At 38.8% G+C, this 13,964-nt stretch overlaps 1 protein-coding gene across 2 annotated transcripts in view; it reads right to left on the reverse strand.

The window, feature by feature from the left end:
* Window positions 1–13,964, reverse strand: part of ITFG1 (integrin alpha FG-GAP repeat containing 1) — a 293,341-nt gene that overhangs the window by 190,548 nt on the left and 88,829 nt on the right. For both annotated transcript variants that reach the window (XM_077987196.1, XM_001114075.5), the window contains 2 exons: window positions 12,563–12,627; window positions 3,081–3,162 (listed from right to left, as the gene is read on the reverse strand). In XM_077987196.1, the coding sequence (XP_077843322.1) occupies window positions 3,081–3,162; window positions 12,563–12,627 (147 nt within the window). The remainder of the gene's footprint in view (window positions 1–3,080; window positions 3,163–12,562; window positions 12,628–13,964) is intronic.

The raw sequence follows: 13,964 nt of genomic DNA on the forward strand, positions 1-13,964 counted from the left end.
CAAACCTTAGATTTGTTTCAAAGTCCAGTACAAAACCTCACCACTTCCATGAGACTTTTGTACCCTTTCTCAGCTTAAGATGATCTATGTTGCTGCAAGACTTAGCACTTTTTCCATGGCATTAATTTCATAACCAACAATGAAATGCAGTTTGGTTTCTCTTATATCGTGGCAGCTTGTTGCTTTACTCTTGTATTTTTTTTTAAACATATTCATATTCTGTCTTCCCCAATGGACCCTCCCTCCTTCCCTCCTTCCCTCCCTCCCTTCCTTCCTTCCTGGGTTGGAGTGCAGTGGCACGATCACTGTTCACTGCAACCTCTGCCTCCCAGGCTCAAGTGATCCTCTCACATCAGTCTCCTGAATAGCTAGGACCACAGGCTTGTGCCATCATGCCCAGCTAATTTTTTTGTATTTTTGGTAGAGACGGGGTTTCATCATGTTGCCCAGGCTGGTCTCAAACTCCTGAGCTCAAGTCATCCTCCTGCCTCAGCCTCCCAAAGTGTTGGGATTACAGGTGTGAGTCACTGCACCAGGCCTGTAAAATTCCTAAAGGCAAAGACTTTACCTTTAAAATCAGTTTTCTTACATAGTATTCAGCACAATATTTAAAGCATAATAGAAATTCAATGTTTTTCTCAGAGGTCTAACTTTTGCATTTTATTTGGTGTTAAAGACCCTGTGAAACTACATAACCTCTTCTTTCATTCTTAAAAAAAATTTTTTTTAGAGATGAGGTCTCACTTGTGTTGGCCATGCTAGAGTGCAGTGGCTCGACCACAGCTCACTGCAGCCTTGACCTTCTGTGCTCAAGCAATTCTCCTGCCTCAGTCCGAGAAGCTGAGACTACAGGTACAAACCACCACACCAAGCCATACATGACCTTTTCTAAATGAGTCGTTCATGCCACTCAAAAAATAGTATCAATTTTACATGAACTCAAAAGTTCTAAGATAAAAATTCTAACACTTTTTTACTCAGCAGTAAGTATATACTTTGGTTTCTTTCTTGCCATTGTTGACTACTACTTCTCTATAATTTACTTTTTCACTATTAAATTAACATATTATTCTAGCCACATAACAAAATTTGGAAAATAGGGAATACGCTACTTTAACAAAACCATTATTACCCTTTGGCTGTGTTGCTTTCTAGTCTTCTCTCTTTTTTTTTGACAAGTGAGCTGGGAGCCTTTAAACACTTCACTTTGGTTCAGACTTCTTGTCACGTACATCATTTATTTAAGCATGTGCACTCTTTATCAACTGAACGGTAAATTTCTGGAATCATGCTGACTTCCTGGCTGTCAGTCACTTCCCTTGTTTTGGTTCAAATGAAGTAGGTAGAAAGGAAGACAGAGGGCTGGATGCAATTCACAAACGCATTCAAATGTACACTTTTCACAGGAAGAAAGCATATTTTCGATATGTTAATATTCATATTTTTGGACCCAGCAGTCTTTTTTGCCAATATTCAACTAAAATGCCAATGTGTGATATTTATTAAAAGTGTACTAATACATTAAAAAAGTGTACTGATAAACTACCGAAAACTAATAGAAACAGGGAGCAATAGTTACGTTTCTTAATCTGACTGTGTCTTATAATCTGCATATCTTAAAAACACTAATGTGTAAATGTTTATGTTTATCAAAACTGTAAAAAATCCTCAAAGCTACTAATAATTTTGTTAAAAGTAAGGCACGTTATGATATAAAACACACGATCACAAAAGATGTAACTTTAATTTGGAGTTTTTTTAACCAGGAGTTAAGGGGTCAGAGACATCTCTGCACTCCCTGAGAATTAGATAGCACATATATACCTTTTTCCTAAAGACAGACTTGCAGAGAGAGCTGCTATTAATCCAGCTAATCAAATTAGTCAGCAAATTCCAAAAAATAATGTCATGTGCTCTATCACTTGACTATTGGCATTGAAAGCTGTAAAGGCAATAGAAATTTACTCAAAATTAACATAATATTCAATATAAAGATTCAGGTTAAAATTTCCATGATATGACATTATCAAAACTCCTGATGTAGCCGTGTCAGGACACATCCATATGACACTGAACAGTGAGTTGTTTTAGTCAGCTGCATAAAGAGCAGCGGAGGCAACAAGAACAAAAAGCAGGTAAGTCCAATGAACAGACTCAAACTACAATTTGAGATGAGGTTCCACTAGGTTGCCCAGGATAGTCTTGAACTCCTGAGCTCAAAGAGTCCTACCAAGTAGCTTGGGCTACAGGCGAGAGCCACTGTATCCAGCTCAAACTCTAACTTCCTGTGCTCTTGCTATAAGCCTCTCACTGTGCTTTATTTACATTGTGCTGTTCATAATAGCCTTTAGAGGTGGATATTATTGTCATTTCCACTTTATATATGAGGAAACTCAGGTATCTGAACATGGTGATGTCTCATCTACATGTTGAGGAAAGCCTACGGTTTACTGGCATAATGAAGGATCGGCGGGACGGGACAAGCACTGAACAGCTTTTAGGTAGGGGTCACCCAGACCACTTTCCCATCTAATATAATTACTTTGACAAATGATAAAAAGAGCCACACGTGCTTTGGAAGTTCCTGACCAATGTGAACTTAATTGTGCAGAATCTTACGGAAAACAGAAATTCATTATGTCCTCTTTTGGGTAATTCATAATAGATATTACTCTGCTTTAAAATTAAGTTGTAAATAAAAATGGCTTTTAGTACTGGTTTTAAGAGGTCAGATTAACTCCTTCACTTCTATTTGTTCCATATGTTGGATATACATGAAGAATTTATGGTAATTAATACCTGGTATTCTTTAGAAAAAGTCTCAGTAGATTTTCTTGTTTTGCATATTACTTCTGCAAACAGTATTAAACTATTTTTTAAATACATCATAAATTTCTCCTTATTTCATTAAGGAATTGACATGTCATGTACCGTACTATTATAGAATAGGCATCTTTTGAAGCTATAATAGTTATTTCCTGCTATGGGGAATTAATATAAATAGATCAAAAAGAGGGAGAGAATTGGAAAGGCAAAAGCTTTTTTTTTTTTTTTTTTTTTTTTTTTTTACCAAATCTTACCAAAGTCTGCAAATGCTGACTGTCCAACCACCATCATATTTTGAGGTTTTTCCAATATAGTACTGACAGAGAAGTTTCCATCCTGTTAAATGAAGAAAACTTTGAATTAGACCATCTTAGTCCACTCATTTGTTAAATGTAAAACAAAGCATTCTAACTAAACTAGGGAAATAAGTAACTTCAGGATTTTGTTGTGTTGCACAAAAATTATTCCAATCTCCTGTTCCACTTTTATTTTGAAGCAAAGGAAACTCCTGTGCGTTGAAGAAGAAAATATGAATCTGGTATGCTTTCCTTGCTGTCGATTCTGGTATCTTTTACCATTTCATCATCATAATTTCAGAGAGTAATAATTTCAAGTACTGTGGAAGCCTTTGGAAATATAAAGAATTATAAAACTAGTTCCTACCCTCAAAGAGCTTACAGTCATTTGGGAGATAGAATACAAGTCAGAAAGAAAGCTTTTCTGACGGTAACACATAAACAGTATAAGTATAAAGACATGTTTTGCAGATTTTAAGGGAAGAAGATTCTTTTGGGAACAATTAAGAAAAGATATTGAAATGAGAGGAGAATTCCATTGATCCTTAAAGTGCCAATCCATCATCAACTCAAGTTTACGTTTCAATTAGAAGGGAAGCAAAGGATTACAACAGCAGCCACATGCTGACTGAGAAGCAGGGGTGCCTAAGCTAAACAGAAAAAGAGAGCTTATTAGCGATCCTCTATTTCACTCACTCTTTCTAAACAAAAACAGCACACATCTGACTACCAAAAACAATACACATTTCTTTAAATTATTGTCTTTCCCTTCTATAATTTTAGATTATTACACAAGAAAAAGAAATCAAAACAATGAATTTGAAATTTTGAGCTCTCAGGTTTGTACAGAGTTCTTATCACTGACCTCTCTATTTTCTGTTTGAGATACTGACTCTGATTCCTACATACTGTATACAGGATATCTGTATACTTTAAAATGAGTTTTTCCTTCTTTGTTCCTCTAAGGATACTGTAGATCTGTCTGAGTGAAAAAACGAGCACTGGTTTTCTCCCTTATGCTCTCACACAAGAATCAACAGACATAAGACTTCTGTGACTACATGTGGGGGATTTTTCCCCGCTATAAACAAGCAATCATTTCTGCAGTGGATATCACCTGGCAGTCCTCTAATTCCACACGTTGAGGGCTCAGTCCCCCAAATTATCCTAGACACCAGTACCCCATGTTATTTGGACCTCCAGTATTTCTGCCTGACCAGCTTCAAGTTGGGACTCACACCACCTACTCTTTGGATTCACAGCTGGAGTGGCTCGCAGAACTCTGGGAAACATGTTTACTGAGGATATTATAGAGGGTATTATAGAGGATATTACAAAGGATACAGATGAAGAGATGAGTAGGGCGAGGTACGGAAGGGTCACAGAGCTTCCATGCCCTCTCTGGGCACTCCACCCTCCAGGAACTTCCCCACCTGTTCAGCTATCAGGAAGCTCTCAGAACCTAGTTCTTTTAGGTTTTTAAGACGGCTTCATTATGTAGGCATGATTGGTGAAACCGCTGGCCACTAGTGGTTACTTTAACCTTCAGACTCTCACCCGTCCCTGGAGGTTGTGGGGAGGGGCTAAAAGTCCCACTCCTCTAATTATGTATTGGTCATTCTGGTGACCAACCACATTCTGAAGTTATTTTGGGGTTGCCATCTACCGTTCAACTCATTAGCATACAAAAAGACATCCCTTTGGCGATTCTAGGTCTTTCAGAAGTTGTATGTTAGGAAATGGGGACTAACATCAAATATGTATTTCATAATATCACAATCTGCAAGTCGGTTTCTTAAGAAATCATTGCTGATCTTTACAGAGAAATGCACTGCTATAATAAAAGCACAAAACCCAAATGCTTGAGGACCATGAGTAAGGAAATAAGATTTTTCTTGTGACAAGCAATGTTCCAACCACTTTAACACTCCATTATCCCTGTGCAGAAACATGTTTCCCCTCCCATTATTAAATCATCTGATGTACTTTTCAATGATTTTCTACAGACATCTTATTTAGTAAGGGTATTAAGCCTTAGGCTTTCCCTCCAGTCTTACCTGGAACCTGAAACTGCATTAGAGATGTGTCAAAGTTGCCAAATCCCTAGCTGAACTGTCAAGTGCTTTTGCATTTTAGAAAGATCACAGCATTGGCTGGGCGCGGTGGCTCACACCTGCAATCCCAGCACTTTGGGAGGCTGAGGCAGGCAGATCACTTGAGGTAAGGAGTTCGAGACCAGCTGACCAACATGATGAAACCCCGTCTCTACTAAAAATACAAAAAAAATTAGCTGGGTATGGTAGTGCACACCTGTAATCCCAGCTACTAGGGAGGCTGAGGCAGGAGAATCATGTGAACCTGGGAGGTGGAGCGAGCAAGTGAGCCAAGACTGAGTCATTGTATTCCAGCCTGGGTGACAGAGCGAGACTCCATCTCAAAAAAAAAAAAAAAAAGGAAAGACAGATCACAGCACAGCACTGTGTAGAGTGTATACAGTGTTTCATGAATGAATGGAAAAATCTCTCTTAAAATATATCAGCCTCCTATGAGATAAAGCTGAATGTCAACTCAATATACTAAATGGAAGTGAACAAATTACCCCACTGAAGGTCTATTAATTTTGGTAAATATATCTAGAATTATATGGATATAACCTCATGATTTATCTCCATCAAGAAACATTGAAGTAACAGCCTTCCATGTCTTCTAAGATGCCACTTTTACACTGAACATCAATAGAAGAGCAATGCCCACTTCTAATTGCTGGAGGAAAAGAATACATTCTGACCACAGTGAGAGTAAGCAGAACACATTATACATATGACAGAGTTGGGGGAAAAGACAACACTTTATTAGACAACTTTTCCATTATTATCATTACTTGTTCTTTACTTTGCTTAGCAGTATAGACATATATAACTTCATTTGCATTCAGATTACTTACATATTTAATATGTAACAAAATGATTTAATAAACTGCATCATCAATATATTTTATCTCAATAGATAACACATTTTAAAGTGTAGCACAACTACACTCATTTTCAAAGATGAAGCTGCTCTGTTGCTATTAATGAGGGAAGAGAAAGATGATAAATACTGTTTTCCATTTTGTACATATTCTGGGAGAACAGTCTGGTGCAAAGAACACCAGACTTGGAGGAAGGTGAGGTGAGTTCCAGTCCTGCTTTCACTGAAAAGTTATGTCACTTTGGGATAGCCACTCGCTGTTCTAGGCTTCAGTTCTTCAGTTGTTAGAAGGGGTTAAATGTACTGTCTACTTGCAGGGTTCTGGAGAGGTCAAATGGAATGAAAGATAACAAAGTGTTCTGCAAAATGCAACGTATCAGGCACCTACATGGTACTGTCATAATGGCAGTCCTGTGCTTATGATTTGCAAGTACTTTTTTCACAGGCTGCCATTTGGTCCTCATTTACTCCATGGTCTGACTCTCTTTTTTACTTTTGGATTGGAATCTCCACCTATTTGTATATTTATATTCTTTAGTATGAGAGTAATTTTGCTATGAAACAAACAACATTACTTTTTTTTACACTGTGCTATTTTTTAAAAACTGATAAATAATAATTATACATACTCATGGGGCACAGAGTGATGTTGTGATACTTGTAATGTATAGTGATTGGATCAGGGTTATTAGCATATCCATCATCTCAAACATTTATCATTTCTTCCTATTCAGAATACTCAATATCCTCCTTTTTTTTTTTGAGATGGAGTCTTGCTGTGTCACCCAGGCTGGAGTGCAGTGGCACAATCTCGACTCACTGCAAGCTCCGTTTCCCGGGTTCATGCCATTCTCCTGCCTCAGCCTCCTGAATAGCTGGGACTACACGCACCTGCCACCACACCCAGCTAATTTTTTTGTGTTTTCAGTGGGGATGGGGTTTCACTGTGTTAGCCAGGACGGTCTCGATCTCCTGACCTCATGATCTCCCTGCCTTGGCCTCCCAAGGTGCTGGGATTACAGACGTGAGCCACCATGCCCAGCCTCAATATCCTCAATCTAATAGTGGCAGGAGACAGACAAATTCCTAGGCAGATAGGGATGGGTCCCCAGTGAAACCCCACCTTCAAACCAAAGACAAACTAAAGCCTGAATCCAAGCAGCCAGTTTCGGGTAAAGTCCCCGACTAGAGTGAGAACTTCCTTGATGCCTCTTAGACAATAAAATGGTGCTTTTTCTAGGCCGCCATGGACCAATCAACATGCACTCCCCCATTCTGAGCCCATAAAAACCCCAGACTCAGCTACATGTGGGGATTCCCTGCCTTTGGGTAGGGGCTGCACACTTCAGGTCCCCTCTCCGCTGAGAGCTATTCTGTTGCTAAATAAAACTCTTCTTCACCTTGCTCAATCTCTGGTTGCCCACTGTAACACCCTCTTTAGGGCCCTGCAGTTGCTGGTGTCTCCAAATTTTTCAGGCACCACCGTGCTCCCCTCATCCAAACTCTGGCACCTAAGTCAGAAGCTGCTTGTGGTACGCCTGGTTGTGCCTCAGCCTTGCATGGAGTCGGTGCCTGGAGCAGCTGCCCTGCACTCACTTGCTCATACACTCCTCATCACGCTGTGCCTGGCTTGCCCACAGTGGGTGTGAGACTAGGGCTGGTAGCGTCAGCCAAGCACAACCTGCCAGGTCGCATGGGCAGAGCCAGCCCAGCGGTTGTAAGTGAAACTTGAGCAGAGGCCCCACCAGCGGTGGAGGTCTCTAGCTGGCGAAGTGGCACTGAAAAAATCCTGTGTCGATTTCCAGTCAATTCCAGTTATTTGAAACTATATATAATTGTTAACCGCAGTCATCCTGTCAACTGCAGTGCTATGGAAGACTAGAAATTATTCCCAGTTAGCTGCAATTTTGTATCCTTTGACTGCAGCATTTTTTTTACTGTGGTGTTCTTACCGATCTGCACTGTTTCCCTGCAATCGAAAATTCAACGAACTCACTAGGGGCTCTATTGCAGCCATCTCTTTACCTTTTCTTTTCCAAGTTGGTTTCTGGAATTATTGTGTACTAATTTCAATGACTTAAGGGTAGAAGGTTTAGAAACAGATTTCCTAGTTCAACTCTCAGCTCCACTGTTTGCTAGCCATGAGGCAGGAATAAGTTAGTCCTTCTTTAAGCATTCCTTGACTTACTAAAAAATGTATTTTTACAAGGATTTTGAGGATTAAGGAGATAATCCATATAAAATGCTCAGTATAGTGCCTAGCACACAGCATTCATTTAGTTAACGTTAGTAATAGTGTGGTAGTAGTAGGAACACTAGTAGTAACTACTGCTACCACAACTACCAAAACCACTGAAGCAGTTAACCCACACCTGTTGACAAGGAGACTTTCTCCCATTTTCTGCTTGAATTCCAACCAAAAGTGTCATGTGGTAGCAAGTAGCCTTTCATGGATGACTACCAATGCTTTGGCTTTCATGTTTAATATTTAATGTTAAAATTGCCATATTTATAAAGGTAAAAACTGACCATGAAGCAGTAATGACGACTGCATGTTCCTATCTTTATTCATGTAAAGCAATGGTTCTCAACTGAGGCAATTTTAGTCCCCTGAGAACATTTGGCAATGTCTGCAGACATTTTTGATTGTCACAACTGGGAGGTGGTTACTATGAACTAGTGAGAAGAGGTCAGCGATACTGCTAAACAACCGACAATGCACAAGACAGTTCTTCACAGAAAGAATTATCTGGCTCAAAATGGTGACAGTGCCAAGGCTGAAAAATTCTGACATAAAGGGTGTCCAAGGATCTGGTTTTGCCATTCTTAACTCTTTCTTCATGACACTTATCTACTTTCTTCCTTGAGTTCTGTTCCTACATTTCCAACCACTTCGTTGTCTCTGTTTTTTGCTTTTTTAAAAATAATTTTAATATAGAGATGAGGTCTTGCTGTCGTTCAGGCTGGAGTGCAGTGGTGCAATCATAGCTCACTGCAGCCTCAAACTCTTGGGCTCAAGCAATCCTCCTGCTTCAGCCTCCTGAGTAGCTGGGAGACATGTCTCTATTCTAAAATAATTTTTTCCTGCCCCAAATTAGTTACTTCTTTTGTATTTTTCTATTTCTCTCTCTTTTTTAAAAATTTTTTTGAGATGGAGTCTTGCTCTATTGCCCAGGCTGGAATGCAGTGGCATGATCTCACTGCAACCTCTGCCTCCCAGGTTCAAGCGATTCTTCTGCCTCAGTCTCCCAAGTGGCTGGGATTACAGGCATGTGCCACCACACCTAGCTAATTTTTGTATTTTTAGAAGAGATGGGGTTTCACCAGCTGGCCAGCCTGGTCTTGAACTCCCAACCTCCAATGATCTGCCTGCCTCAGCCCCCCTAAGTGCTGGGATTACAGGTGTGAGCTACTGTGCCTGGCCTCTACTTCTCTTATTGCTCACCAGAACAAAATGTAAGTAAGCAGTGTGTTAATGGTCATCCTGTATTCTCATATCTAACCCTTCTTGTCTATTCTCAACATTTCCTTCTTTAATCATTCATCTCTTTCCCACGTTATTATAAATTCCTCCTAAATTTATTATAAACTTTAATCTCTCCACCTCCAGATGTTGCATGCTAACCTATCTGATATACAGTGGCCAATTTAATTGTAATAACGAAGGTTCTATTCATCTCATTCTCAGTCCTAAAACAATAGCTTCTCAGTAGACTTTTAAGAGATCAAATTACTTAGTTTAGAGATCAAAGCTCTTGCTGATCTTGTATAGACTAATTTTTCTAGTCTTACATTCCATTATCTCTTTTATGTTCTGGCCTAAACCAGCCACTTTCCACCATCTGGATGTGTCCTGTGTCTCCTGTGCAATTCCTTGCCTGCCTTTTCCTCTTTCTTTCTCACTTCCAAATCACTAAAATCCTTTAATTCATACTAGCCATGTTGAATACCACATCTTTTTTTTTTTTTTTTTTTTTTTCCTTTTGAGACAGTTTTTTGCTTTTGTCGCCCAGGCTGGAGTGCAGTGGTGCGATCTCAGCTCACGGCAACTTCCCTCTCCTGGATTCAAGTGATTCTGCTGCCTCGGCCTCCTAAATAACTATGACTACAGGCATGCACCACTATACCAGGCTAATTTTGTACTTCCAGTAGAGAAGGGTTTTCACCATGTTGGCAAGGCTGGTCTTGAACTCTTGACCTCAGGTGATCTGGCCGCCTCAGTCTCCCAAAGTGATGGGATTACAGGTGTGAGCCACCACTCCCGGCCTAAATACCATGTCTTTCTTGAGGCCTTCACTGATAATTCTGCAACCAAATAGAAGCAACTGCTCTTTGAATTCCTGTAGCATAATGTATATATCATCATACCAGCCAGGGTCATCCATACTCACATCCCAGCTCCTAGTCTACAAGCCCTATTCACTTCTGTATCTGCCAGAGCACTACCATGGGGCTGTATAGATAACTGACTGATATGTAAAAAGATTTGTTGCAGCTTTCGTTCTTCCACTCGCTAATGTGGTTTTATAGGCTTTGAGGTTTCTTTGGCCAATTAGCATGCGACTGCAAAGTCTCTGTCCAATCTTTAATTGAAGATGATCATTCATTTTATGAAAACCACACTTTACCTATACTAGTTAATTCTGAATCTACTAATGATGAACTATTGTTACTGTGGAAACTGAGAAAGATTATCTCCTTGACCAAATTTTGGTTAGGCTCCTCTGAGAACTCTGCTTAACTTATCCCAACCACTGCCCAAGTAATTTCCCTTCCACTGACCCCCATCCTGCTCATTGGTTAAAACATCCTGATTTTCCTTGTTGTATCTGGAGGTGAGTCCAATCTCTTCCCCCTACTGCAAAACCCCACTGTAGGAGCCCTCTCAAAGAAAATCTGCCTTATGATCTTTAACAAGAGTTTAAAAATACTTTTTTTTTTTAAAAGTTACTTACTGACCCGGTCACTTTATAAGAACAGTCCTTAGTCCCCATTTCCTAACAGCGAATTTATTAGTTTTCTTTAAAGAAAACAATAATAAAAGACCCAATCAAAATCGATTTTCTTCATCAAGAATCTTCTCCTATTGAGTTGCTTCACTCCATTACGTTTAATTCAGCCTAGACTGAAAGAACCTCATATACTTAAGGGTGCTTCATTATGTTCTATAGATATCCTACCTATTTATAATGAGGCTTCCCCCGACCCCCAGATACAAGTTAATCAAATACACCTCTCATTTCCTAATACTACAAGATTCATTTGTGGTAGCAATGAAAGACCACCTGCAAACAAACTTCCCCCAGCAGTGGGGACTTAATGTATGGCAGTCATAAAAATATAGCAACCATATTTCTATCATCAGAAAAACAAATATAACTACATTTTTTAAAAAAGTAGTACATTAGTCTTTTTTGATTTAGATGTCTTACTTTCCCTTGCCCCATTAAAAAAAAAAAAAAAAAGAATCAAATTGCTGAGCTTAGAAGTAGTCGGAAGCTCTGATCTCGTCCAAACAAAGCAACCCCCCATTGTAGTTTCCTTCCATGAAGAGATCTGAGTCATGACCAGCATCACTTACCATATTATGAGGCACGGCTAATAATGAGTCTCCTTCCATAAGTTTGTGCTTTACATTTCAAAAATTTGCTTATTTTTTATCAGCATTTTAATAAAATTTATAAAAGGTTACGGGTTTAATTTGGATTGAATAAAATACAATCAGGAGTTGCAGATGGGAAATCAACAGACCTAAAATTAAAATTCGATAAATGCCTACTGCATGTCAGGCATGATCTTCACAAAGATCCTGCGAAGCAGAGGCTCTTACGCCAATTTTCTGTGTGTGGAAAGTGGGGTTCGATACTTGGCCAATACTTCACGAATATCACTGTGATGGCCAGTTTTGTCTGGTAATTAACCCATCATATAACTCACATCAAGCTAAAAGTAAAATAAAATCATGACATCAGTTTGGGAATCTTCTACTTAACAATTTAAAAAAACAAAACAAAACCCTATTGGGAAAGATTTCTTAATCCTAGTCAACCTCGCAGTAAGTTTGGTGTTTGTTGTCTTATTTCTTTACATAAGCCTAAAGGCAAAGGGGGAAAAATTAGTCTTTCTAAAATAGTTTTTTTCATAAACCATCATGCTGACAAATTAAGTGACAGTAACCTCTCTCAACAGCTGACAGCATAGCAGGGGTCCTGTTAACATGCACATTAGGGCAGCCTGATTGGTTTAATTGGCAGTCATGCCTAAAAACCTGCAGAGGAATTGATGCTGAATGAATCACTTCCTCCAGCAATATTCAGTAGTTTTGAATGCAGCAATGCAACCAAAGGCTCTTAAAGTTTTCTATTTATTGTTGAAATCAACCAAGTGATTATTTTCATTTTATTTTCTAAAATTGTGTGCTTTTACTGAAAGCCATCATTTTAAAATGCTTCAAAGAAAAGATTTCTTACCAAATTTTCCCATATCTCAAACTGGAAGGTACTAGAGGTGGCATTCAATGTCGTCAGAAATAAATCTACAAGGGAAAATAATAAAAACGTAAAGTTTTGTAGTCTTACTGATGTGTACATTTAAAAACAGAAAAAAACTGCAATACATTAAAATAATATGATTCTACTTAAACATATTTTAAATTATATTTTAACAAGTTTCATCCCATCAAAAAAAAAAAAAAAAAAAAAAAGCAGATGACCCTGTATTAAAGAAAATGTATTTAACAAGGATATTTGGTATTAGTCCTTCAAAAGCATTCCTTATTTTCAAGAATAGTTATGTGTAGCACTTTTTAAAATCGTATGCTTTTCAATCTTTTTTATTCCAGAGTGTACTATATTTTTTAAAACAGATATTCTGATCACAATCATATTTGCTTTCTCACCTTGAAAGCAACACTTACGTATATATTATAGTTTTCAGCATTATTTTAAATCACAGTATTTCACCATCCAAAAGTTTTTGCACTCATGTTAAATGAACAATAAATTATGTTTCAAATTTTCAGTAATAGAATTGTCTTCATAAATTCCAGCTAACAAAAGGTTGTTTTATTGAAAAGTACAATAATTTTAATAAAATTTCTTTGGGGAAAAAAAAAAAACAGGTTCACAGTCAAATCAAACATCCTGTTATTGCAAACGCCTATTACTGCAAATAAATCTATTCTAGTAGCAGCATTTATTTATTTATTTATTTATTTATTTTATTTTTTACTTGAGACAGAGTCTCGCTCTGTCACCCAGGCAGGAGTGCAGTGGCACGATCTTGGCTCACTGCAAGTTCAGCCTCCCACGTTCACGCCATTCTCCTGCCTCAGCCTCCCGAGTAGCTGGGACTACAGGCGCCCATCACCACACCCAGCTAATTTTTTGTATTTTTAGTAGCGACAGGGTTTCACCGTGTTAGCCAGGATGGTTTTGATCTCCTGACCTCGTGATCTGCCTGTCTCGGCCTCCCAAAATGCTGGGATTACAGGTGTGAGCCACCGCACCTGGCCAGCAGCATTTACTATGTTTGCATCATGGCAATTTTACTTAGTGAATATATAAGGTATTAAAATGATGAGGTTGCTTATAGGAATATCAAAATAACAGTACTATTTTATGCTTTAAAACACAAATTACTGGCCAGGTGCGGTGGCTCATGCCTATAATCCCAGCACTTTGGGAAGCCAAGGTAAGAGATCAAGACCAACCTGGCCAACAGAGTGAAACCCCGTCTCTACTACAAATACAAAAATTAGCTGGGTGTGATGGTGCATGCCTATAGTCTCAGCTACTTGGGAGGCTGAGGCAAGAGAATCACTTGGACCCAGGAGGCGGAGGTCGCAGTGAGCCGAGATTCTGATCTCCAGCC

Source organism: Macaca mulatta, chromosome 20, assembly GCF_049350105.2.
Source record: "Macaca mulatta isolate MMU2019108-1 chromosome 20, T2T-MMU8v2.0, whole genome shotgun sequence".
NCBI lineage: Eukaryota > Metazoa > Chordata > Mammalia > Primates > Cercopithecidae > Macaca > Macaca mulatta.